This window comes from Lepisosteus oculatus, chromosome 6, assembly GCF_040954835.1.
Source record: "Lepisosteus oculatus isolate fLepOcu1 chromosome 6, fLepOcu1.hap2, whole genome shotgun sequence".
Classification (NCBI taxonomy): Eukaryota; Metazoa; Chordata; class Actinopteri; order Semionotiformes; family Lepisosteidae; genus Lepisosteus; species Lepisosteus oculatus.
In genome coordinates, this window is record NC_090701.1 from 41,494,034 (window position 1) to 41,519,440 (window position 25,407).

At 54.9% G+C, this 25,407-nt stretch overlaps 1 protein-coding gene across 12 annotated transcripts in view; it reads left to right on the forward strand.

Moving 5' to 3' along the window:
- Positions 1-9,625: 9,625 nt before the first annotated feature.
- Positions 9,626-25,407, forward strand: part of ctnnd1 (catenin (cadherin-associated protein), delta 1) — a 37,663-nt gene continuing 21,881 nt past the window's right edge. For 2 of the 12 annotated variants that reach the window (XM_069191294.1, XM_069191292.1), the window contains exons 1-3: positions 10,187-10,641; positions 10,840-10,966; positions 23,094-23,202. In XM_069191294.1, the coding sequence (XP_069047395.1) occupies positions 10,604-10,641; positions 10,840-10,966; positions 23,094-23,202 (274 nt within the window). In that variant the 5' untranslated portion in view covers positions 10,187-10,603. The other 10 variants (XM_069191302.1, XM_069191303.1, XM_069191300.1 and 7 more) reach the window with 8 other exon arrangements.

Here is a 25,407-nt window from a genome sequence, read left to right on the forward strand (position 1 = left end):
AAAGAAAAGGAGTACAATGGACTTCAAATATAGGTGAAAATGAAAGGCTGAGAGAGAGCAGTATTAAAATGAAGCCTCTTTTAGCTTAGTTTTTCACTCATTGTACTCATAGTAGTTTAGATTTTTTGCTGACTGTGTGCAACACCTTGCACTTTTCTGCATTATTCATCATCTCCCATGTGTTTGCCCCATAGTGAATTTATTTTAAAACTTAATTTACTGCATTTTTGCTAGTTTTCCCATTTTGTTATCATGTAGAAAATTGATTAGTTTACTAAATATTTCAGCATCTAGGTTATTGGTATAAATTGAGAAGCCCACTGGTCCAGTACAGACCCCTGTGGTTCTCCACTAATTACATCATTGATATAATTAAGAAGACCAGTGGTCCCAGTACAGACCCCTGTGGTACTCCACTAATTACATCATGGATATAATTAAGAAGACCAGTGGTCCCAGTACAGACCCCTATGGTACTCCACTAATTACATCATTGATATAATTGAGAAGACCGCTTGTCCCAGTACAGACCCCTGTGGTACTCCAGTAATTACATCATGGATATAATTAAGAAGACCAGTGGTCCCAGTACAGACCCCTATGGTTCTCAACTAATTACATCATGGATATAATTAAGAAGACCAGTGATCCCAGTACAGACCCCTATGGTACTCCACTAATTACATCATTGATATAATTGAGAAGACCGCTTGTCCCAGTACAGACCCCTGTGGTACTCCAGTAATTACATCATGGATATAATTAAGAAGACCAGTGGTCCCAGTACAGACCCCTATGGTTCTCAACTAATTACATTCTTTCAGCCCTTATTAGTATGTTTTTGTCTATGTAATATCTAATACGCAGTCTAAAGACTTGAGGTTTCCCGAATGCCTCCCACCTGTAATTGAGGATTAGTTTACGGGGAACTTTATCAGAAGCTTTATGAAAATCTAAACACACCGTATAATCTGCCCTACACATATCCATTACTGTTGTTGCTTGTTTGAAGAACACTACAGAAATCGGTGAGACAACATTTTGCTTGAAAATGTCTTTCCTAAAAACAGCCTTTAAGTCAACTTGTTTTTTTCTGTCTTTTCTAAACACGTCGACTATTTAATGTAGGCAATCCTCTAGTTCGTTTCTAATAATTGTCTCCTTTACCTTACATCTACAAGAAATCAGCTTTACTGGGCTTTAATTGGGCTGCACAGAGGCCCAGTGGTGAGCATTGCTGCCTCGTAGAGCTGGGGCCCTGGGTTCAGTTCTGGACCTGGGCTGCTGTCTGTGTGGAGTTTGTATGTTCTGCCTGTGTTTGTGTGGGTTTCCACTGGGTGCTCCAGTTTTCTCCCTCAGGCCAAAGACGCACTGGTAGGTTAGTCAGCTTCTGGGAAAACTGGCCCTGGTGTGAGAGTGTGTGTATGTCTGTGTGCGTGCGTGTGTGTATGTGGGTGTGTGTCTGTGTGTGTCTGTGTGTGTGGGTGTGTGTATGTGTCTGTGTGTGTGTGCCCTGCCATGCACTTGCAGGTCCCATCCAGGGTGTATCCTGCTTTGTTCCCGTTGCCTGCTGGGATAGGCTCCAGTTCCCTATTGACCCAGAATCCTTTCTTTCGCTGATACGTCCTTATTTCCCGAAGTCCGCCTCTGTGTCCACCGCAGAGGGCTTGAACATGAGGAGAGGACTGTCACGTGGAGCAGGGTAGTAGCTGTACTTTTAAAGGGCAAAAATAGGGGGCCGACTGCACCACCAAGCTCAATAGAGGACCACGACCCCTCACTTCTATAGTCTGGGGTCTCCGAAGTCCCAGGTTCTTTAACTGGGTGGGCAGCAGTGATGTCAGTGACAGGAAGTGCACAGCACTCTAACCCACAAGCTTTATTCTCATACAGACTAGGAATGCTCAACAAACAATGCTACTGCTACCCTACTGCTGCTACAACTATAGCTCCTGCTACTCCTACTGCTACTGCTACTGCTGCTGCTACTGCTACTGTTACTACTGCTACACCTACTGCTACTAGTCCTACAGCTACTCCTACTGCTGCTACTGCTACTGCTACTGTTACTACAGCTACTCCTACAGCTACTCCTACCGCTGCTACTGCTACTACCTCTGCTACTCCTACTCTTCCCAGTTGCTGGTGCTTTAAAGAGACCTAGAAAACCTGAGGACACACCGGATCTCCTCCAGGAGCAGGACTGGGCGCGCCTGTTCCAGCCCAGGGGTATTGACTCCTGGTCCCGGAGAGCTGCCATTCGCCAGGCTTTACCTGCAGCTAAGACTCCTTCCCGAACAGTGACCCGGAAACCGCGGTGACTGGAGCGAGTGCTCCTGAGAAGACTGCAGTAGCCACAGCTGCCACTAGAGGTCACCCTGCAGACAGCCTTGAGGACTAACCTGGCGTATGCAGCGAAGTGAAGTTGCCCCCCCCTACAGACAGCACAAACGATTAAACCCACCTCTTTTTGGGAAGACCCGGACTGGTCTCAATCGTTAGTGCTGCGTTTGTGCCGGTTTGTGTCGCTGTAAGTAGCGTTTGTGCTGCTTTCGGTTCCGAGATACTGTATAGCGCCTTGGTTTTTCGGGTAATCACGTGACTATTTACAAGGCTGTTTACAGGTACACACAAACTCGGTACTTGAGCTCCTGATTGTGATGAAAACAATGGGGGCAATCTGTTTTCCGAGTCCGTCTGGTCAGGTGGGGTGGATGTTTCAATATATTTCATTATAGCGCGTTCTTCTCCTGGGTCTGGCGTCACTCTGTGACGTACAAAATAGGAAAGTCACGACCACCAGATCTTTCAGTTGTGATCTTTTGATCAGTTGACACCAGACTTTGGAGCCTTTACACGAATAAACAGTCTTACATTTAGGGAGGAGGTACTATGTTAGTTTATTGGGTTAGGTGTTTTCTTTTATGTTTTAACCATGTTCTCGAAAATGTATTGCTTGTGTACTCCTTTCATTGGTGAAGAGACCCCAGTTTCCAAATTACCGCTGGTACAACACGAGAGCCCATATTCACATTTTTAGGTAGTTTCCAGATCGATATAATTTAACAATAAAAAACAAAATTGAAAGCACGATTATAATAAAATAATAATCATACACTTTACATTTCTATTCATTTTTGAAGTACAAAGCAGAAGGTGTTTCTCCTACCTCAAATATACGATTAAAATTTTTCAAATACCATGTATTCATGACAGAAAGCAGCGGAGACAGTTGTATTGCAAATAAAAAAGGTATTTATTTCGAAGAGTACGAGATCATTGTGAACCAATAAAGACGTTATAAAAAACAAGCCGATGTAGTTATTTTGCAAATAAGTAAAGCATTTTAAAACTAGATTCTCACTGACACAGTAAACAAGCCGATCCACCTGGCGCAGCTAGCTCTCAGGTCTCAGACCCACGATTGGCTAAACCCCCGAGCAGTTCGGGCCGCGATTGGATGAAGAGTGAGAATCGACACTCCGATTGGGTAAAGCGCCACAGCGGAAGTTCTGTGGGTACCGTGTGTGCTGTTTGAGCTCGCTGGATATACAGCAACATATCCATTGGTTTCCAATTACTGATCAATCTAAGAGAAGTCGCACTGATGTAAAAACTGAATAGCAGACAAAGAATGTCATGGCATTTACAACGCGTTCACGACGCATGTCACGATAGGAGTGCGCGCATCACGATCACATCGCGATACCCATTCTGACTGGCGAATTACTGTCCATATATCGCAATATTACATACCCCGACATAACGCCCCCACCCCCATTTCGCGACACTGAGTCCACATATCGCGATATGACAGACGCCCCCGCGTCCATGTCGCGACATGAAGCCCATATATCGCGATATGAAATACCCCGACAAAAATGCCCCGCCCCCATGTCGCGACATGAATACCCTATATCGCGATATGAAATACCCCGATAAAAATGCCCCGCCCCCATGTCGCGATATGAAGCCCATATATCGCGATATGAAATACCCCGACAAAAATGCCCCACCCCATGTCGTGATATGAAGCCCTATATCGCGATATGAAATACCCCGACAAAAATGCCCCACCCCCATGTCGCGACATGAAGCCCATATATCGCAATATGAAGTTGCCCGACAAAAATGCCCGCCCCCATGTCGCGACATGAAGCCCATATATCGCGATATGAAATACCCCGACAAAAAATGCCCCGCCCCAATGTCGGACATGGAGTCCATATGTTGCAACACGTCCGATCTGGGTATATCCTGTCCTGATATGAGACCTTTTTTGCTACAGCGGTGCCAGGGTGGCATGGAAGCAAGGCGCCAGTCGCGATATATACTGCCGCGATATACAAGCGTTATACATTAGGTCCCTATCATGACATGCTGCGGAGGTCTTGTCGCGATGGTATCCCACAGTTACGCGTTTGGCAACAGCGTGTCACGGTAGGGAAAGAAAAGGAAAATGTGCCTTAGAAAATAAAAAAAACATAGATCTGACAATCACGGTGATTTTACATACATTACAACCACAGGTTTATGTCATAGATGGTTAACTTGTTGGCATGCGTCATGTCTTAGTATTATTTACATCTAAATAGGCTCATATGTTTATAGATATTGATTGTCTTTACAATGTTAAGGGTACGAGCTAAACTAACAGAGCGCTTGAACTCGGCAGACGGGGTCACTGGAGGTCAAAGTCACCGTGCATGGTCACGTGATCACCGGCAAAACAAGATGCTATATCTCGGGAACGAAAGCAGCACAAACGCTACTTTCAACGACACAAACGTAGCACTGACGAATGAGGTGGGTTTAGTCGTGTGTGCTGTTTGTAGGGGGGCCAACTTACCTTGGCTTTTACCTTGCCTTTAAATATTCAGCGGACTTCAGCGTAACATACCAGAAGAAGGTGCACGCACGTATGGGTTTCAGAGGCTGGAGTAAATGCATCGCCCCGAGGGTAATATCGAGTGAGGCGCCATGAGAATAAAAACTGCGAAGGTATTAAAATATTAAGTTCTGAAGATCTTGTTTGATCCTTCATGATGTTTTTAAACTTGTATGAAACCCACGAAATTAGTGTTCTATTTTCGTTGCCAAAAGACACCTTATTTGGAAATTCGTGACTTCCCACAAGACTTTACACTGAATTGTTATAGTCCATTTACAGTGCTAACCAATTAATCGTACCTTTAAGTGCAAGAATGGTCTGCTAATAAAAGCGTCAAATACATACTTTGGATGTATTTTAGCTCTGTAAACGTCGTTTACTTAAAAATACTGCAGGTCATTTAGAGGCGATATCGAATAGTTATCTGTAAAATGCACACTCGCATCTCTCCTTCAATATTTTATCTTAATGTTGTTCATGCATTTCAAACCTTGTAATTTGTTTACAGGAGAAATTTTAGAAGGTCTTCGTGCTTAACTCATACAGGTGGAGCATGTATCTGTACATGTTCTGGGAAGCTGGGAAGCAGCTGGGAAGTTACTTTCAACGGCACAAACCGGCACAAACGCAGCACTAACGATTGAGATCGGTCCGGTTCCCCTACGACATTGTAGGAGGGCTGAGTGACGTCACCCCCCCCAAAGAAGGCGCTATATCTCGGGAAAGAAAGAAGCTGGGAAGTTACTTTCAACGGCACAAACCGGCATAAACGTAGTACTAACGAATGGGACCGGTTTGGTTTCCCTACGACATTGTAGAGGGGCTGAGTGACGTCACGACCCCGAAGAAACAGGGCGCTATATCTCGGAAACGAAAGCAGCACAGACGCTGCTTTCTACTAGACGCTACTAACCGGCACAAACGAATGAGGTGGGTTTCACCGTTTGTGCTGTTTGGAGGGGGGGTCAACTTCACGGAGTTACCTCAGCGTGATTGCTGTTAAACGCCGAGTTGCCGTGCTATCTGTATAGGGTGTGTCACTATGAGTAGTGGTAGTGGGAGGAGGAAGTGGAGAATAAACTTCTCTGTCACACACACGTGTTCATTAATATCGGACTGTTGAGTATTTCAGCATTTTTTCGTATTCAGCTGCTGCCTTATGCCCTTGTCTGTAATTGTCCGGCTGCTGGGTGTGCCGAAGCCCTGGAGCGGAGCGGGCTGGACCGTGACCGGGTTCCCTGCTGCAGTGTGTTTTAGATTACCTCTGACATCACACAGGAGGAGCCTGTGCGGACAGGTGTCAATGAGCTCCGTGACTCATGTTGACTCGTTTTCCTGCAACATCGTGAGAGAATGATCTGTCATTTCTTCCGATACTTAAAATACAGTTGTTACAGACGTAAATAAACGGCCATCCGGTATGAGAAAAGTATCGGGAGTTGTTTTTAAATCACCTCTGCTCCGACAAATTGGTAGATGTCAGATGGCTACTAGTTAATTCCCTGGGGTGGAGCAGTGGCTCTGTGGCTGAGGATCTGTGCCTGTGGAAGGTTGCTGGCTCAAATCCCACAGCTGGCAGAGGACTCCTACTCTGTTGGGCCCCTGAGCAAGGCCCTTAACCCCAGCTACTCCAGGGGTGCTGTATAAATGGCTGACCCTGCGCTCTGACCCCCAGCTTCTCTCCCTGTCTGTGTGTCTCATGGAGAGCAAGCTGGGGTATGTGAAAAGCCAAATTCCTAATGCAATAAATTGTATATGGCCACTAAAGTGATCTTATTATTTTTCCAGCCGTGTATCAAACAAATCAACATTCCTCAGGGCTATGGCCCTGATTTCTTTTTAGTACTCATCAGGGATCCATTCCAGGACCTGTGGGAAAGTTCTACACTGACAGGCTGAAGGAACTCATACCCTGAGATCCTCCAGTCAGGACAGGAGGCACTGCTTTACACAAAGGGTGGTGGGAGTGTGGAGCGAGCTGGATGAGCTTCTCAGATCATTTAACTACTAACCCAACGCGCTGAAGGGCCTGGCCTTGCTAGTTAACAGTTCTTATGTTCTCACGGTCTGAGCCTGACCCCCCCCCCGCCCCTGCGGACACAGGGGGCCGGCGATGACCTCCGTATCGGTGCGGCGCTGCGGTCGGCGGCCAGTCCCTCGCGCTCCGAGCGGGTCGCCGTGATGTGCCGTGCGCGTCCAGGCCAGCGCGTGACGAGCGGTCACGGCGGTCTGCGGCTGGGCCTCGGGATTGTGGAATGTTAATAATTTCCGTTTCTAAACAATTCCACTTCCCCTTTCCTTTGTGTGCCTGTTCCATGAAGGATGACATCACCCTGGCCGACTTCTCCCCCGAGGGGGCTGAGCTCCGCACACAGAAACAATCCGGCCTCACACGGCGCCCGTGGCTGTAGCGCAGGACCTTCACAAGTCCACGCCAACACGCTCTGCTTACTTTTGCTCCTGTATCGCCAGGAACTTGTTGGACTTTCTGAAGAAGCTTAGGCCTCTGTGAGTAGGCCGCAGGATGAGGGACGAGAGGGAGACAGAGGGAGAGGGAGTGTCACTAAGCACTGGACCCCAGGAAAGATGGGCTCTCAGACTCATCACCTGTTGTCTCCTGGGTTTTGCTCTGAACCGCGGAGCCAATTAAACAGGTTGTGATTTGGCTTCCAAAGCCAACTACTAAAAGGTTTGCTCCATTGTTGTGGCATCTGATCTGCATTGGATATAGCACCTTTCATGACACATCATTGCTTTTTACCATGAAACGTGGTAAAAACAATCGAGACACTTGCACACAGATCAATGCAGTAAAATCATGCCTAATTAGGGGGATTAGCGGACACTGCAGAAGCTCCCAAATTCAATTAAAAAGGATTTAAATAGACGTCAGAACAGGGTAAACACCTGGCAGATGATATTCAATGTACGTGCAGATAGGGAAAAATATCAATCCAATTTCTTTGTTGTTCCAAATTGTGAGGACAATGAACTGAATCTCTTTAGTTTTGAATGGGGAAGACTATAAGGGAACTTGATTCAAGTAAATGAAAAAAATTAAAATATATTGACAAAGTCAGCCCAGCGGAGCTCGTCAGGATCTACAGGGAAACAGGAACCAGAGGACACAGGTGGAAACTACAGGGCAGACCATATAAACTGAGAAACAGAGGCACAGAGATTGTGACAGTGATGCTGTGGACTGGAGCCCCAGTGGACACCTGTCCTGAGAGAGCAGAGTGACAGTGAAGCTGTGGACTGGAGCCCCAGTGGACACCTGTCCTTAGAGAGCACTGTGACAGTGAAGCTGTGGACTGGAGCCCTAGTGGACACCTGTCCTGAGAGAGAGCAGTGTGACAGTGATGCTGTGCACTGGAGCCCCAGTGGACACCTGTCCTGAGAGAGCAGAGAGTGACAGAGATGCTGTGCACTGGAGCCCCAGTGGACACCTGTCCTGAGAGAGCAGAGAGTGACAGAGATGCTGTGCACTGGAGCCCCAGTGGACACCTGTCCTGAGAGAGCAGAGAGTGACAGAGATGCTGTGCACTGGAGCCCCAGTGGACACCTGTGGGATAATCTGGGACAACAGGTAGCACTGGGGCTCAGAGACCAGTGAACAGACACACGCTTGTCCAGACTGTAGGAAAGGAGACACAATCCCACAATCCGGCTTCTCACAGCAGAGCCTGTTGAACAAGCCTGTGCATGACCAACGCTAATCAGCACCATTCATTTATCTCTGTTACAGGTGATGATGAAAAGCCACAGACCAGAAGAGGACCCCACCTGATCACAGCTAAACTGCTCACCTGAGGGAGGGCTGCTGCTACAGCACAGTGCCTCACCTCCCTGAGACGCTGCAAGCTACACACACTCCTCCCGGGGCAGGCGTGAGCGCACACCCTGAAACTGGGGAGGTGAAAGCGCCGGCGGGTCGGGCTCCGGCGTGTTGACCGAGAACAAGGGGCCGAGGCGCTCATTTGCATATCGCCACACGCGCTCTTTGACCCCGCGCAGCCAGACTTCCGCCCGCCCGCCGTGTGGCGCTCGTGAACTCTCGCCGACTGCGCTCGACACGCCCCGGACCGCGGGCTGTAATTGTCTGCGCTTAATTAAAGGACCAGGGCGCAACTTCCTGACTGGAGCTCGCCGAGCCTGCTCGTGAGCAGGGCGAGGGAACGCAACACGTCGGATAAAAAAAAGCGCCTTAGCTATTGGTCGGCTCCACACCCCTCCCTTTTTTTTTTCGGGCTAATCTTCCTCCTCTCTTCCCGAAAGAATGATGGGAGGATCCCATTGGACTGGGAGCCGCTCCCAGCTGCCGCGCCCTGGGGGGTACCGTAGTACACGGGGTATGCGCACACCTCTAAACAATGAGCTCATGAGTCTGTTTTCTTATATTCCAAGCGTATGGAATAAAAGCAGAAACACAGATCCTGTACGTATTATTATTATTATGATAATGATGATTCTTATTCAGTCCTGGGAACTCGCAAACAATTCTGGTTCCACTTCCAACCTCTCTATTAAGATGAACATGTATGCAAGAAATACGTCATCAAAACTATCAAACAAAATGAACATCTGGGCTGCTGTTCTGTATTTCTAAATAGGGTATACGTTAATGACACTTGAGAGGAGGCCCAGGCGCTAGCGGGGGGGACAGACGAGCCTCCGGGCGCGCTCCGGTTTTAGGGTGTCCACCTACCCCGGTCGTTACGGTAACCCCTGTACACATCCCCCTCCCAGCCCTGCTGCGCGAGATTCACGGGCTCCAACTTTAACAGGGAGAGTCGACAGGGACACGGAGCAGCGGAAAGACGGGAACACGGACAGAGAAAGAGAGGTGGGGAAAAAGAGGGAGGGGATAGTCCTTTTTTTTTGTTTTCTTTCTTTCTTCCTCGCTTGCTTCCTTTTCTGGCTGGGGTGTCCACACCCATGTAGTCGCGGAGCGGAGTCGGTACAGTCAGACGCCCGAATTCGGCGGCGGGGAAAAACCGTGAGAGAGAGAGAGAGACAGACTCGGAGCAGCCCCGGCAGCGCTCAGGCCCGGGACACGCACTCACGCACGGCCCCGGGAGACACGGCCAAGCGTACACACACACACACAGGCACACTCGAGTCCTCCCCGGGATAGGATTTCGGCGTGCGGGAGAGGACGGCTCCTAGGTAGGTCTCAGCGGCGGCGGCGGCGGGTGGATGTCGGAAGTGCCTGGGAGTCGGGGCGCACGAGACTGAGCGGCTCGGGCTGGCTGGCTGGCTGGCTCGAGCCCCGTCCCGGCAGGCTCCGCTCGAGCGGCCGGGGCGAGTCGGGGCCGCGGGCGGCTCTCGCAGGCGCACGTCTCCTCTCGCACCGGGTCGGGGGGACGGGTTTATTTATTTTTTTAAAAAAAGGCAGACACAAAGGAAGAGACGCGCAGGAGGAACAGCTCCTGACGGTCCGAAGTTTCTCTGCCCCCCCCTTTTTTTCCCTAAAAGCAAATCTGCGCCGTCTCTCCGCTGTGGAGATTTTCGTCTTTTCTTTGCTAACTTGAACGCTGTTGCCCGCTGTCTAGTTATTTTTGTAACGAGCCCCAGCTTTCGTGTGGTTGCGGCGCCCGAGTCCTCTTTTCCAGAGGCCCACTTCCACACAGAAACTCGCTGCGCAACCGCGGAGCCCCAACTCCGGCGTTCTCGCGCGGCTGGGCGGCGTGTCCGGCCGTTTGAACACGTATGCCGAGAGGGAGACGGAGGATTATCGCGAACCGACGGTGAGGGTGGTGGGTGGGGGGGAGGAGGGAGAAAGCTACTGTTGGTAGTGCCCGAAGATGTCCGTCTGTCCCTGGGACACCTCGCCGCTTCAAAATAAAAGCGCTCTCCCTAGCTTGAGTGTGGGCTGTGGAAGGGACTGGGAGGTGCGGCTCCCGGGCGCCGGTCTCAGCCCTGCCGTCTCTCTGCCTCTCGCTCAGCGTGGCGGACTGGGGGACTCGTGCAGCGGGACGTCGCCGCGAGGGGAGAGACCGTGACGCCCAGCGCGAGCCAGTGACGACCGACGGTTCCGGCGCCGGACAGCAGCGACGCGCCCGGCGGGACCAGGTGAGGTAAGGGCTCGGCCCGTCCTGCCCCCGTGTGTGTGTGTGTCCAGGCTGCAGCCGGAGTACCGGGGACCTGGCGGCCCGCCGTGTGTGCGGTTACAGTTGGAGTTTCAGCGCTTCGCCGGAGTTTTCTTGTGGTTTTGACTGACGGCGTCAGGACGGTGTCGCGGGTGGCGGTGGAGCAGAAAGGTCTGCGGGGGTCCAGGGGTGTGGGGAGGCACCAGCGCCGGGGGGGTTCGGGCCCGGTCGCCAGGTGTGTCCTCGCCGGCGCCGCTCCCCCCTCGACTTGCTTGTTTTGAAATGCTGGAGCCGAAACTGCCGCCCGCCCCCCCCACACACACCGCCCAGCATGTCCCGACTCGCGAGTGTGACGCCACAGCTCGCCGCGGTCACCGGTGGCGCTGCGGGCGGCTCGCGAACCGGTTCGGTGGGTCTGTGAGGCGACGTGCTCGCGCACGCACCCCGCCGGAGCGCGAGTGGGTGAAGCGAAGCGCCGATGACCCGGCCAGGCCGCGCGGGTCCTCCGGGCTCGCGGCAGCCCGAGGGATCCCCAGCCCTCGCCACGGGCTCGCGCACGGTGCGCGCGATAGCTGGGAGTTCTCGACCTCTTACGTTCGCATTCTTCGGTGCGCGCGGTTCTTTGAGGGGGGGCAGCTGTGGATCTGGAGCGCTGGAGCTGTGCTGGGGAGGGCGGGAGCTAGCCTGGCCCGGTGCCGTTTGGGCCGGTTCGGGGCGGAGCTGCAGCAGGCAGCGGCCATTACAGCTCACCTGTACCTGCGCCGGGCCCGGCGGGGGCGCGCTCGCTGTCGAGATAAGAGTCCCTCGGCCTCTGCGCTCCCTGCGCAGCCTCGTTATTGAGGCCAGATGTTTGTAGTTCGCTCGTCATCTCGCCTAGGTTTCCGGGTTCAGAGTCCAATAACGCTATTTTGAAATCGTCTGCAGGAGAAAACTGAATCTTTGTGTCCCGCAGTAGAGTTGAGTTTTCATGTGAAACGTGCTGACTATTCATTAATACAGTACAGTCTGGATATTAACACTGCACTGAGAGAGAGGGGTTAATACAGTCCAGACACACTGACTGGACACTCCAGGACATTAACACTGCACTGAGAGAGAGGGGTTAATACAGTCCAGACACACTGACTGGACACTACAGGACATTAACACTGCACTGAGAGAGAGGGGTTAATACAGTCCAGACACACTGACTGGACACTACAGGACATTAACACTGCACTGAGAGAGAGGGGTTAATACAGTCCAGACACACTGACTGGACACTACAGGACATTAACACTGCACTGAGAGAGAGGGGTTAATACAGTCCAGACACACTGACTGGACACTACAGGACATTAACACTGCACTGAGAGAGAGGGGTTAATACAGTCCAGACACACTGAAGAGGAGCGATTATGGTGGTTGAAGTGTTTTTGAGGTCCAGGGGATAAGGGATGCCGGTGGAACCAGTCTGATGTGGTCTGGGGTTGTGGTGGAGGGCCCGGGTTCCCCGTTGAGGAGTTGTGTGTGTGTTGTGGGGGGGGGGGGGGGAGTCAGACTGATCACATTCTGGCTGGTGGGAGATGCTCCCTCTGTAGCTTCTCACTGCCGGAGTTCTGTGGCGTTGTGGTCTCATTGGCCCGGCCTGTATTCCTGCAGGTCAGGTCCCAGCGTGGATGACAGTCATTCCAGCAGCATCGTTGTGTGAAACGTGAGTGTCGCCAGGTTTCAGGAGGAGTGTTGGCAGTAGGAGTAGAGCCGTGTTCCAATGGGACAGGGAAGCCCCGAGTCCAGCAACGCTGGAGCATGAGACATCGGCACCGGGTGGCCTGTTCCCCACTCCCACAACCCTTTGTGTAGGACGTGCCTCCTGGTTTTGGTTTTAAATGCCTGTTGCTCGGGCCTTTGTAAATTGTGAAAGTTTGTGTTGTTTCCGCTTCTAGTCTGCACCGTTCAAGACCGTCTCGATCTGCTTCCTCCGGCCTGGCAGTGCAGGACTTTCCCTGCAGCCCGGGCGTGTCTCGGGTGTTCCTCTCCGGACGCGTTCCAGAGCAGCACTGCCTTCTCTGTAGTGTGGTGACAGAGGGGTTATGTCCCTGTTTGAGACTAAAAGAGGCTCGAGGCTCGGAGGTTATAATCTCAGGTGGGGCTCAGTCGGTCAGGGTAGCCCTGGCCTGACCCAGGACTCGGCGGGAGAGATGACCGCAGGCGGATCTGGCCTTCAGGGCCCCCGCTGGGCCTCGGCAAGGCTCTGAAAACACAGTGGGGCAGTGAGCACGCGCAGACGGGCTTCTTCCCGACTCGGCGTGGCCCAGGAGCGGTGGACGGGTCCGGCTCGTGAGCGAGCCTCTCCCAGCCCCTCGGCGGGGCCCGTGGGTCGGTCTTGCCGCGGCTCTGTGAGCGGCGTGGGGACTGCCGGGCAGCTCCCCGCGGGGCGCGCTAGTCAGCTGGCAGGTCCGTGGTGAGCCGGGGTGTTGCCCGTGCGTCGGTGCTGTGGCTGTCCCGTGAGGGAGGGCTTTCTCGTGCTCTTCAAGCGTGCGTCCTCTGTCCCGCGGGGCGCGATACTTTCCTTGGGGTGCTCCTTGGCTATTCGGGGTGCTGTTGTGCAGCTCCCCCCGGTGCACCTGCGTAGGCGCTGGTATACCCCATCCCTCGCGGTCATGGTTACCGTCTGTCCTCAGGCCGCGCCTGGTCCCCTGTTGCCCCGGAAACGCAGCGGCGGTAACCATGATCGTCGGCAGTGGCCCGTGTGGGGCTCGGCGGTGCTGTACGCCCAGGGGCCTCGTGAGCAGAGGGACCAGCGGGAGAGTCGCGCAGAGGGGGCCGCGCTGCTGCTGCTCCAGGGGTCTCGCACAGCCGCGGTGGGTCAGCGACTCTCTGGACCGCTGGACCTGTGGGACCCGAGCCGCTGCTGGATAGCCGGCCCCGAAGTACAGACCCCACGATGTTGAGTTCGGTCCGGTCTGTGAAAGCTCATCGGACGGCCGTGCCGGAGAGGACACGGGTTTTAATGTGACGGTTTTAGCGTTCGCCCCTGGGGGCTGCTTCCGAACGGTCGGCGAAACGCGAACCGGAGGACACGAGCGGCAAACTCCGGAGCGGTGCGCGTGAATCCGCGAACAGGAGCAGCTGCTTTGCACGAGGGTTGTGGGAGTGTGGAGCAGGTCTGAGCACCCATATTGCAGAAGCCGATACCCCGGTTTCTGTCAAGATCCTCAGGTCAATGATCAGCTAACTACCAGACAAAAAGAGGAGTCAAATGGCTGCCACTTGTTTGTTACCTAAACATTCTTTCAGTCTGCGAGCCGCTGTGCTCAATACTTTCCCCTCTTTCTCCGGTTCCAGTATCTCCCCTGCGTCTCTCTTTATCTGTGCATTCCCTCTCCCTGAGCGTGTCGGAGCTTGCCGGGCGGTGTGACTGCTCACAGGGTTTCCGCACGGTGCGCTGAGGTGGGGGTGGGGCTGTGTGCGCGCTCGTGATCGGGGCTTGTCCTGCCCGTTGAGAAACATACGGGGAAGGAGCCGTGGGCCTGGCTTGCTGGTACACCGCACTGGTGCGCGTCTTCCCTCAGAGAAGCCACTGTATGTACATGCGCACAGCTGGAGTAGAGACAGAGCAGTAGATAGTGCAGATCTGCAGCGATAAGCAGCCAAAATCTGGCCCACTGTGGTTTCCTGTGGTTGGTGAGGTTGCGGATCTTTTCATCGGCTTCGTGCAGCTACGGATGTGCGATTCTCTGCGAGTGCCCTCAAACACCTGCTGTTGGCCAGCACATCAGAGTACAAGTGGAAGAGCCTTAAAATTTAAGAGCTGGAGTAACTTCACACAAAGGGTGGTGGGAGTGTGGAACAAGCTGCCCAGTGGTGGTGTTGAAGCCGATATCTGGGCTCCTGTCAGTGTACAGCTGGATAAGATCCTCCAGTCAGGACAGGAGGCAGTTCTGTACACTGATGGTGGATCAAGCTGCACGGCCACGTTGTTGCTTTTCAGCAAGGAGCTGAAACAAGTCTTTGCACCAGTTGGCCATTAACTGCCCCGCAGGCTCGATGGGCTGAGTTTGTGAAAGTTTGCTCTTGGGAGCCTGCAGCTTCTGGGCCCTGGACTGGGGGAATGTGCTGTGGGAGTGTTTCCTTGCTGTGCTCCGCTGCGGCGCGCTGGTGTTGTTTTTAATTGGTCGATTATACGCCCCTCTTAGTTTCACCGCATGGGGTTTGTTCCCTGAGGTCTGAATGCAATGACACCGAAGGTTAAAGTAGAAGCTGTTGGGATGGAAGTATTTCTGAAACATAATTTGAAACAGCCCCTAGGACTTCCCCAGTGTCCCTGTTCAAGTTCATTACAGGCACTTGTACACCATAGATTCTAATTTTACACCCTACAGAGAGTGCTGACACTGCACTGAGAGAGAGAGGGGTTAATACAGTCCAGCCACTGACTGGACACTACAGGACATTAACACTGCACTGAGAGAGAGGGGTTAATACATCATTTCCTGTTATTCAGGAAGCTGTGAAATTGTTCTAGGGCGGGACGGGGGTTGTCTATTGTTCACTGGGCCTTGCTGCTGATTTCCCAGTGTCTCAAGGACGTGTCAGTGAGTGGCGTTCAACAGGGAGTGAGCAGGGGTTTAGGAAGCGTGGTGCTGCAAGTCCAAGTGTGGAAACGATTGCTTTTTATAAACGGGGTGGCCACCTCGAGGCAGAGCTGTGCGGGGAGCCGCTTTTCTTCTCTGGGGGGCTCCGTTTCCCTGTGACCCCGCGTGCCTCCTGGCCCTCCACCTCCCCGCTCTCCTCTCCGCTCTGTGTGAATCACATGGGCCCTCATGGGTTTCTCACTGTTGTCACACTTCTATTTTTGTGGGGGTGAGAAAATCAGCTGTGTGTCTCATGAACGTCACGCCGTCCCTCCCTCCCTCTTCCTGCCTCTCCGTGCAAAGGTGAGGGAGAGCTGTCTCCTCCGTGCTGCGGGGCCTGGGCCTCCTGTGATCCCGGTGCTGGGTGCTCTTCCCACATTGTGCTGCACTGCCCGGCCCGCCTGTGTGCTCTGGGCCGAGATCCGGGGGCTCGCGAGCGGCCCGACCCAGAGCCCAGACCCGCGAGGGGCTGCAGCGGCAGAGCCAGGCCTCCGGACGAGCGGCGGCGGCGGCGGCGGCGTCTCCCACCCCCGTTGTGGTCCGTGCGCGCAGACAGCTGGCTCTCCCCTCCCCGGACCTGCTCTGACAGACGTGCGCGGACGGCCGCGCAGTTGCTGCTCCCCGCTTGGGTCTCGAACAAACTTCTCATTGTCTGCCGTCTGGGAGCTGACAGCTGCGCGCGCCCCCCTTCTGTGGCCCGAGTGGCAGACAGCCTGACTCACTCGCTCACTCGCCCGCTGCAGGGACAGCTCCTGGCGTGACGCGCGCGGCGTCCAGCCGGGGGACGGGCCTGTGCCCGTCCGTCCCGTGACGCAGGCAGCCCGGGCAGCCCTGGTCCCGCCCGTGGGTCAGGCGGGGCGCTGGGGCGCGAAGGCCGCTCACCGCGCGCTGCGGCAGCCGTGTTGCAGGTGCAGGAGGAGGGAGGAGTTCTGCGCCGGAGTGTCCTGCCAGGTGGCTTGGGTGATCGGCGCTCGGCAGACTCTCCCTGTGCGGAGGGAGAGGCGCAGCAAGCCCACAGCTGGGTCCGGGCCCGCTCGGCGCTCCCGAGAGCTCAGGGGTCCCTGGTCCCGCTCTGTCAAACGATGGGCCTCACTTTCTTAGGCACTTTTAAGGATTTTATTAGCCGTCTCACAACTGATCACCTGGAGCGTTCACCTCGTTAAAGGTGCACTTCTCCGTGCCGCCCCACGGGGCCTGAGACGTGATGTAGCCCTCAGGCCGCCCGCCCCACCGGCCCTCGCGCGTCAACATCTTGAGCCCCTTGCCCGCTTGCCGCGGCGGCGCCCCGTCCCCCCCAGCTGCCTGGTTCAGTCAGGGTGCGAGTGGGTGACAGCTCTTCTCGGGCGCGACCCGTGCTCGGCGTTGGTGAGGGGATGCCTTGCCCTTCCGGTTTGGGCACCGCTGCGGTTCACCGCTCGTGTCGGTAGGGCCCGTCAGGGTGGAAATGGAGACCGGTGAGGTGCTGGGGTCCCGGGGGTCCCCCACCCCGTGTGCGGCAAGCGGGGCTCGAACTGGCGCTCGAGCTGCGCGTCGGGGCAGGTGTGGAATGTAGTCTCCTCCCCAGAGCCCTGTGGACAGCCTGGGTCCTTATCTGTCCCCCCCCCCCTCTCCCTCTCTCTTTCCTGCTCCTGCTCCAGCGCAAGATAAGGGCCCTGCAGGCTGCGACCTTGCCTTATAAGGGCGGGAGCCGCGGGCTGCCCGGGGGGAGGGAGAGGGGTGTGCCGCGCACAGTGGCATACCTGAGATAGGGATCGGGGCTCGGCTGCCCGCTGCAGCGCTCCGCCCTCGCCGCTCTCCGGGCTGGGGGGCTCGCACCTCCTTCCGAGCGGCCCCGGGTCGCCCCTGCGGCGTGTGGACTGTGCGGGAGCTGACCGCGCACGTTGGGGGAGGGGTGTTGATCAGCTGGTGGCCTCCCCGACCAGTCCTGCCCAGCTCAGGGTGGGCAGCCGCCCCGTGGAGTGCGCGGACCTCGCCGTGCGGTACTTGTGCTGCACTCCTCCCTCCTCGCCGTGCAGGCAGCCGTACCCCGCGACGGCGAGGGCCGGTGCGCAAACCACACTTGCCCGAGCGCCCTGTGGGGCCCAGACGGCACTGCCCCTTCCCAGCGCCTCGTTCGCCCGCTGTCTCTCGCCAGAGGTTTGTCTCTGCCTCGTGCCGGAGGTACTCGGAGGCCTCGGGTAGCCGCTGGGGTCTGGGGTGGCGAATGTTTGGGCCGGCCCGGCGGGGGAGTAGAGCCCGGCCGGGAGCCGTCCTCCAGGTGTGAGGTTTGCTCCCTTAGTAAGACTCGTTCACCAGCTTTGTCTCCTGCCTTTCCCAGAGGGCCCTTCTGGCGGGACGGCCACCGCAGTCCGTCTCCCCGCCCACTGCGCTCTCTCACACGGTCGTTCCCCGGCTCGCTCACCAGAGCGCTCCCACGCCCACAGCCCTTGCGTCACTGGTGAAGCAACACGGTAGAAAATGAGGAGCAAGATACAACCTGCTGGTTCCTCAGCTTGAAACTACAGGACATTAACACAGCACTGAGAGAGAGGGGTTAATACAGTCCAGACACACTGACTGGACACTACAGGACATTAACACTGCACTGAGAGAGAGGCTGGTTTTGGAGAGCTTTGGTTCAGTTAGAACAGGTTATTTTTCTAGATCACCCTAAATCCCCTGTATAAAAATTAGGAACATCATGACCACTTTTCAACTGATTGTTTAAAATAATTTTTCAGTGGATGGAACACTGATCTTTACAGGCTTAAGGATATTCTGATTGCCATGTGGTTGACTTGTTCGAGGGCTTTAGAAAGTGGTTTAAAGGCCGCCTGTAAAAATAACCAGCAGGACTGGGCTCCTCTAGCACCTTGACTGGGGTCGTCTGTAATCAGGAGTCCTGGGAATTAGGCTTAATGTGTTGACACAACCCTGGATTCTGCTTTTTTCAGCCTGTAGTACAAGTTAATATACAGGCTGTAGATAAGCGAGCTCTGTGACCCAGTCCCTTGCTGTGCTTTCTGAATCAAGGGCAGTGTGTAGCAGTTGTTAGTAGTGGGGGAGGGACTTTGAAGAGAATGAGGTAATCGCATTCCTTTTGCTCCTTTATCTGTGTGTGTACTCTGCAGGTGAAACTGTGAGTCACTGCCTCTCTGGTTTCTCTCCCTCTTTTCCTGTTCCATTCTTCCTCCTCTCTATCTCGCTGCAACTGGGTGACACACGAGTGCATCAGACCCAGCTGATGAGTAACCTGAGTGGACTGGCAGAGCACTCAGCTGTCCCTGCAGTCTGGAGTGTGATCTTGTGCCCCTCAGGGCCAGACTGGGACAGCGATCAGCTGTTCCTGCAGTCTGGAGTGTGATCTTGTGCCCCTCTCCACCAGACTGGCAGAGGTCAGCTGTCCCTGCAGTCTGGAGTGTGATCTTGTGCCCCTCAGGGCCAGACTGGGACAGCGATCAGCTGTTCCTGCAGTCTGGAGTGTGATCTTGTGCCCCTCTCCACCAGACTGGCAGAGGTCAGCTGTCCCTGCAGTCTGGAGTGTGATCTTGTGCCCCTCAGGGCCAGACTGGGACAGCGATCAGCTGTTCCTGCAGTCTGGAGTGTGATCTTGTGCCCCTCAGGGCCAGACTGGCAGAGCAGTCAGCTGTCCCTGCAGTCTGGAGTGTGATCTTGTGCCCCTCTCCACCAGACTGGCAGAGGTCAGCTGTCCCTGCAGTCTGGAGTGTGATCTTGTGCCCCTCTCCACCAGACTGGGACAGCGATCAGCTGTTCCTGCAGTCTGGAGTGTGATCTTGTGCCCCTCTCCACCAGATTGGCACAGCGATCAGCTGTCCCTGCAGTCTGGAGTGTGATCTTGTGCCCCTCTCCACCAGATTGGCACAGCGATCAGCTGTCCCTGCAGTCTGGAGTGTGATCTTGTGCCCCTCTCCACCAGACTGGCAGAGCAGTCAGCTGTCCCTGCAGTCTGGAGCGTGATCTTGTGCCCCTCAGGGCCAGACTGGTAGAACAGTCAGTTGTGGGCACTGCAGGCCAGATTGAGCTCAAGAGGTTCTGAAGGTCATGACAGGAATATTGTGGTTAAATGGATGAGCAGCACCTGTACAAACTGCTCTTCTGTCCCCTGAAGCAGCAGCAGCAGCTGTGCGGGGGTGGGGATGTCTGAGGTCTTGAACTCCGACGGCACAGCTGGGAATGGGCCTGCCCTACAGCTCCTACTGCTCCAGTGTTAACGAGTTTGATGCCTTTTCTGGCGTCGGTGGTTATTTCAAACATCAGTGCACCTTTCCCGAGTTAGCGTGCCGATCTCATGCAGGTGGCAAGTGTCCCGAGACGCTTGGCCCTGCGGAGGTGCTCTAGCCCCCCCGACTGGACGTACCTCTGAGAGTCGGGTTTAACCCCAGCTTGCTGCCGACACGACTGTGATTCCGTCAAAGGTGAAACGAACCTCCGAGCCTCAGCTGTGCGAGCCTGGTGACCGGCGCTTGATGAAAGGAGAGTCCCAGCTCTGGGGCCGGGGAAGCAGGCCGTGGGGCTGGAGGAATGTGTCTCGTCGAGTAGAAGAATACAGCGAGCTTCCCGAGAGCCCTGCCGGTCGAGGAATCAGGAAAGGGTCCGCCCCAGGCGGATTAGTGTCGCGTTACCCGTCTACAGCTGAACGAGCAGTTGGGCCTGAAGGCGGCAGAGCGGCCGAATTGTTTCAGCGCTTTCTTTTCCTGCCGGAACGAACGGCCTCGCGCGGCTCCGGGTTCACGTGCACGTTCGCCGCAAGACACTGCCGGGGCAGCGAGAGCGCGGGCATGGTCTCCCGAGACGGAGGAGGGCGTGGGGGGGTGATGGGAAACTGACGGGGCTCGGGCTGGGAGGGGGCCCCGCCCTGTCGTTCACAGCCCCGGGAGCTGACCCGCCCTTGACAAACTGGTTAGGCCACTGGGACGGGCTGCGAGGCCGCCGTAGTGCGCCTGTAGGGAGAGTTCACAGCTGCGGGCTCCACAGTTAGAGCAGCAGCTTCAGTCAGGAAAGCTCCAGTCCCCTGTCCTCTTACACTTCTCCGTTGTGAAGTTTTTTATTTTTAGTGTGCTGCATCTGAAGCTCAGTTCCCCTGAGACTATTACTGTTCCCCCTGTAAGAGATCTCTGCCTGTCCTTCTTTCCCAGAGAGAATGTACAAGTCTTGACAGCTTCTTCTCTCTGTGGGAAAGTGGTTACTGCCAGTAGATTCTTGCACAATCTTTTCTCTGCCTTTCTCTCTCATGCACTCAGTGCAGTGTTCATGTACTATAGTGTGCAGTCAGTGTGTCTGGACTGTATTAACCCCTCTCTCTCAGTGCAGTGTTAATGTACTGTAGTGTCCAGTCAGTGTGTCTGGACTGTATTAACCCCTCTCTCTCAGTGCAGTGTTAATGTCCTGTAGTGTCCAGTCAGTGTGTCTGTACTGTATTAACCCCTCTCTCTCAGTGCAGTGTTAATGTCCTGGAGTGTCCAGTCAGTGTGTCTGGACTGTATTAACCCCTCTCTCTCAGTGCAGTGTTAATGTCCTGGAGTGTCCAGTCAGTGTGTCTGGACTGTATTAACCCCTCTCTCTCAGTGCAGTGTTAATGTCCTGGAGTGTCCAGTCAGTGTGTCTGGACTGTATTAACCCCTCTCTCTCAGTGCAGTGTTAATGTCCTGGAGTGTCCAGTCAGTGTGTCTGGACTGTATTAACCCCTCTCTCTCAGTGCAGTGTTAATGTCCTGGAGTGTCCAGTCAGTGTGTCTGGACTGTATTAACCCCTCTCTCTCAGTGCAGTGTTAATGTACTGTAGAATTGGTTGTATTCTAGGCCTGGGCTCAATAACAGGAGCTTAATATGAGGGTCTTAGTCTCTACATGAATGCCAAATGATGTTTTTGATTTCCTTACTGGAAGTCTTGCTGTCTCCCCTTACTCCCTTCTCTGCACTCGTGCAGTCGGCAGTGTGTAACTGTGATCACAGCTCTATTTTAGGCTGGTGCCCTTACCTTTAATCACAGCTCTTAGGTGTTAATTAGAAAGTAGGCAGGGATGAAGAGGAGTGAGGATTGCTTTTTTTACTTCTGCACTTTGTTTGACTTTTTCCATCACTGTTCTTTCCTCTTTCCTTTCTCTTTTCTCAGTAGTCCAATATGGTGACTAGGGATAATGTGAAGTGTTCTGGATGAGACAAATTACAGACCCAGGACACTGTCAGTGAGAGTAGGGGTGCTGACCCCAGTGTCCTGACTGCTGGTCTTTACAGACCCAGGACACTGTCAGTGAGAGTAGAGGTGTTGACCCCAGTGTCCTGACTGCTGGTCATTACAGACCCAGGACACTGTCAGTGAGAGTAGAGGTGTTGACCCCAGTGTCCTGACTGCTGGTCATTACAGACCCAGGACACTGTCAGTGAGAGTAGGGGTGCTGACCCCAGTGTCCTGACTGCTGGTGCAGCAGCTTTTCTCCTGTCAGCAGTGGGGCAGCTGGTGCAGGGTGGGGCTACCCTTTCCCTCCCATGTGTGAACCCCACATGAATATGCAGTGCTGTACAGGCCCTGTTATCCCTCTTTGCTCTTGGCCCTCCTCCCTTCTTTCTGGCTGACCCCCCGAGATGTGGCAGTGTTGGTCCTGCCCTGGGGGAGGGGGAGTTTTGACAGTGACTGTGGCTCTGCGGCAGTGAGCTGCCCAGCATGAGCCCCTGGTTTTTGGTCACGCCTGCTCGTGCTTGAAAGGCTTCCCTCGTGTCCGTGCCATCTCCTGGTTCAACACCACCGCTCACAGCAGCAGCCTGGTTTTCCTTAGATCGAGCTTGCTGGTCCTGGCTCTGTCTGCTGGTGTCATTCCCAGGCTCTGCGGCTCCAGTGCAGATGGCCTCGGCGACATGCTGGCTTGTTCAGACCTTTATTGGACCCGTTTCTCCAGTCAGTCCCGAGTGTCCCAAACACCCCCCACTTCAAGGCTCCGGTTCCCAATGGCTCCAGCACACAGAGCCGGACCCTACCTGTCCCCAGCCTGCCGCCTGCGGATCAGTTCACCAGCGCCAGCACCATCGCTCTCGCTCACCAGAGATCTCGGCCCGCGGCAAGATTCGCGACTTCCCGCGGTGTTGTCACATGAGCGGAGCTGGCTGGCGTGTGTGTGCGTGTTAAATGGAGTTAAACATCTTACGAGTTAGCCCTGCGGTGTCCTGGGCCGTGACCGGCCACCGGTTTTACTGCCAGTTTCCTCGCGCTGCCTCCTGTCAGTCGAACACTGTCTGGGTGCGTCTGTGCGTGACTTTGGCCTTGGTGTGTGTGTGGTGTTTCCAGCTGTGCGAGATGAGTCGCGTGGCCTTGGTTCAGGGACTGGCGTGCTCTGGCAGTACCGCACCCACTCGGGCACCTGGGCTGCTTGAGCAAAGGGGAGAAGCCGAGCTGCCTGGCAGCTGTCCTGGGGCCCTGAATAGTTCGTTTCCCCAGGATGCCAGCTCCTCGAACCTCACTGGGGATCTCTGCCCATGACTTAGTTTTTCTCTCTTTTTGCAGTTTGTGTGCTGCCTCTTCCTCCCCCTCCTCCTCCTCTCTGTGTGGTCTTGGTGGTTTGGTGACTGCTGGCCCCCTACCCCGCAACCCTCTCTCCTCCTGTGGACTGAAGGTCTGTATGGCTTCCTCCTCGGGCCAGCGTGCGCCACTGAGACCGCCGAGCTTGTCAGTCACGGTTCTCGGACTGGTCCTGTGACAGACCCGGCGAGTCTGGGTGTAGGGCTAGGACCAGCTGATCTCCTGGGTGAGCCTCATCTGAGCTCAGTCTTGGTTTCCACAAATAGCCCAGTTAAAGCACATTATTTCCCCCAGTTCCACAGCTCAGAACTCCGTCTCTCCTCACTCGGATAGTTAACTTTACTCCCTTATACCTGGCTCAGCAGCTCTGACTGGGAGACCAGCTGATGAACAGACGGGTAGGGTGTTGGGAGTGCACCTTCGTCTAGTAGCAGTAGTAATAATTCCTGACGCACAGCGCTCTTCGCTTTTCTGGACACTCCACTCAGAGCAGCACTTTACAGACACTGGGGATCCCCTCCTCCACCCCCCCAGTGTGCAGCCCCACCTGGATGTGGCTCCCGTCTGCTCTCACACACAGCTCTCAGTGTGGAGGAGAGCAGACTGATGAAGCCAGTCAATCAAGTCCTGTCGGTTGTATTTCACACCTGAATGAGAGCAGCTGAAACTTTCATCACCACAGGTCTCACCCCAATTGCAGATCGCGTTCAGCCGTTCAAGTGCTAAAAGCAAAGTTTAAAAAGCCTCAAATGGCAAGTTTAAACTTTCAAGTGATCAAGACCCCAGCGAGAACAAAGCCCAGCAGGGATGGGGGTCCCCCCGGAACTAGGACTGGACCCCCCTGCTGGCGCTGGAGAGAGAATGTGTCTCTTGCCCCTCTTCCTCTGGTGGATTTTGGAATCCCTGGGAAGAGATGTGAAATCCTTCTGAAAGGGAGAGCTGGAGAGCGTGGTCCTTTACTGCCGTATCAAAACGAGCCCTGAGCCTGTGGGCTCCCACGGGAGCGTCTGCGTCAGTCCCTGCAGGTGCCGCGGGGGGGATATCCTGAGCCGTGGAGCCTGGCGTTGGTTACGGTACGGATGCGCCTGAATATTTTCAGGAGCCCCGTTTGGAAGACGGTGGGGCTCGGTTCTGGTTGTGTAGGGTGTTGACCGTTCCCCCAGCAGTTTGAGCTTGTGTCTCGGGGGGGCCCCCTGCCCCCCACCACAGGGCCAGCCTGTCGGTCAGCCTTGCTTCCGGCCCTGCTGTCTCTCTCTGGCGGCAAGCGCTCCTGGCTCTCTGTACGCGCTCTGTACGCAGGGGGGCGTTCCTCATGTGACGGCTCTTGTAAACGTTGTGTGCCGTCTGGATCCCTTTCCCGGCTTTAAAAGGTCAGGGTAGCCCACGCGATAGACTCAGTCATACTTATCTACGTCCGCTCGCCCGTTAACATTAGGTTGTGCTGCATACAAAGAGATGTTCGAAATGCTGCACTGTGCCCACACTGTGCCAAGTCAGTAGCAGCGCTGCAGGCTGACATCAGTCACAGTCTTGCTTGGTCTGCATTTCTGTTGACTGAGAGGTGCCCACCCACCTCCCTCCCTTCCCACGGGATACTTGTGCACAGGCAGGATCCGGCCCCCTCTCCAGTCTCGGGATTGTAGCCGAATTACCACGTGCAGCAGGCCTGAGTCACAGCAGTCAGCGGCTCGCCCCCGGCACTTCACAGAGTGCAACCTTGAGGCTTTTCTGGCCACTCCACTCAAAGCGCTTTACAGGTAATGGGGACTCCCCTCCACCACCACCAATGTGCAGCCCCACCTGGAAGAATTTGCAGAGGCTGGCGCCCTGCTGCGTGCGGTGATGAAGTCACAGTATTCGGTGAATAAAGGTGTCCGATCCTGAGAATGGGGTTTGGGACTAAGGGGCTCCTGGTCCTGGGGGGGCCCCTGGGCCGTCGCCGCCAGGGATAATGGGTGCCAGTCGCTTTCTCGTGCAGCCAGAGAGCATTGTTTCCAGCGACTCCAGGATGGAACTTCCTGCCGTCTCTCCCCAGCTTGCCAGCGAAGGGTTTGCGCGTGCCGTCAAGAACGCGGGTGAAAGGAGCACGGGAACGCAGCCTGTCGCCTGCTGGGGGCGCCAGGGCCCACCGCCTGCGCTGCGATGAGGTCTTGAACGTCCAGGCCGGGCCGAGGCAGGGTGGTCTGTAACGGGCAGGAGGGGGCTCTGCCCGGTCTCCACACACCCCCCCCGCGTGAGAGACCAAGGCTGATGGTCTTGTCGGAGCTGGAGAGTTTGCTCCTGGGACTGGCTGAATGGC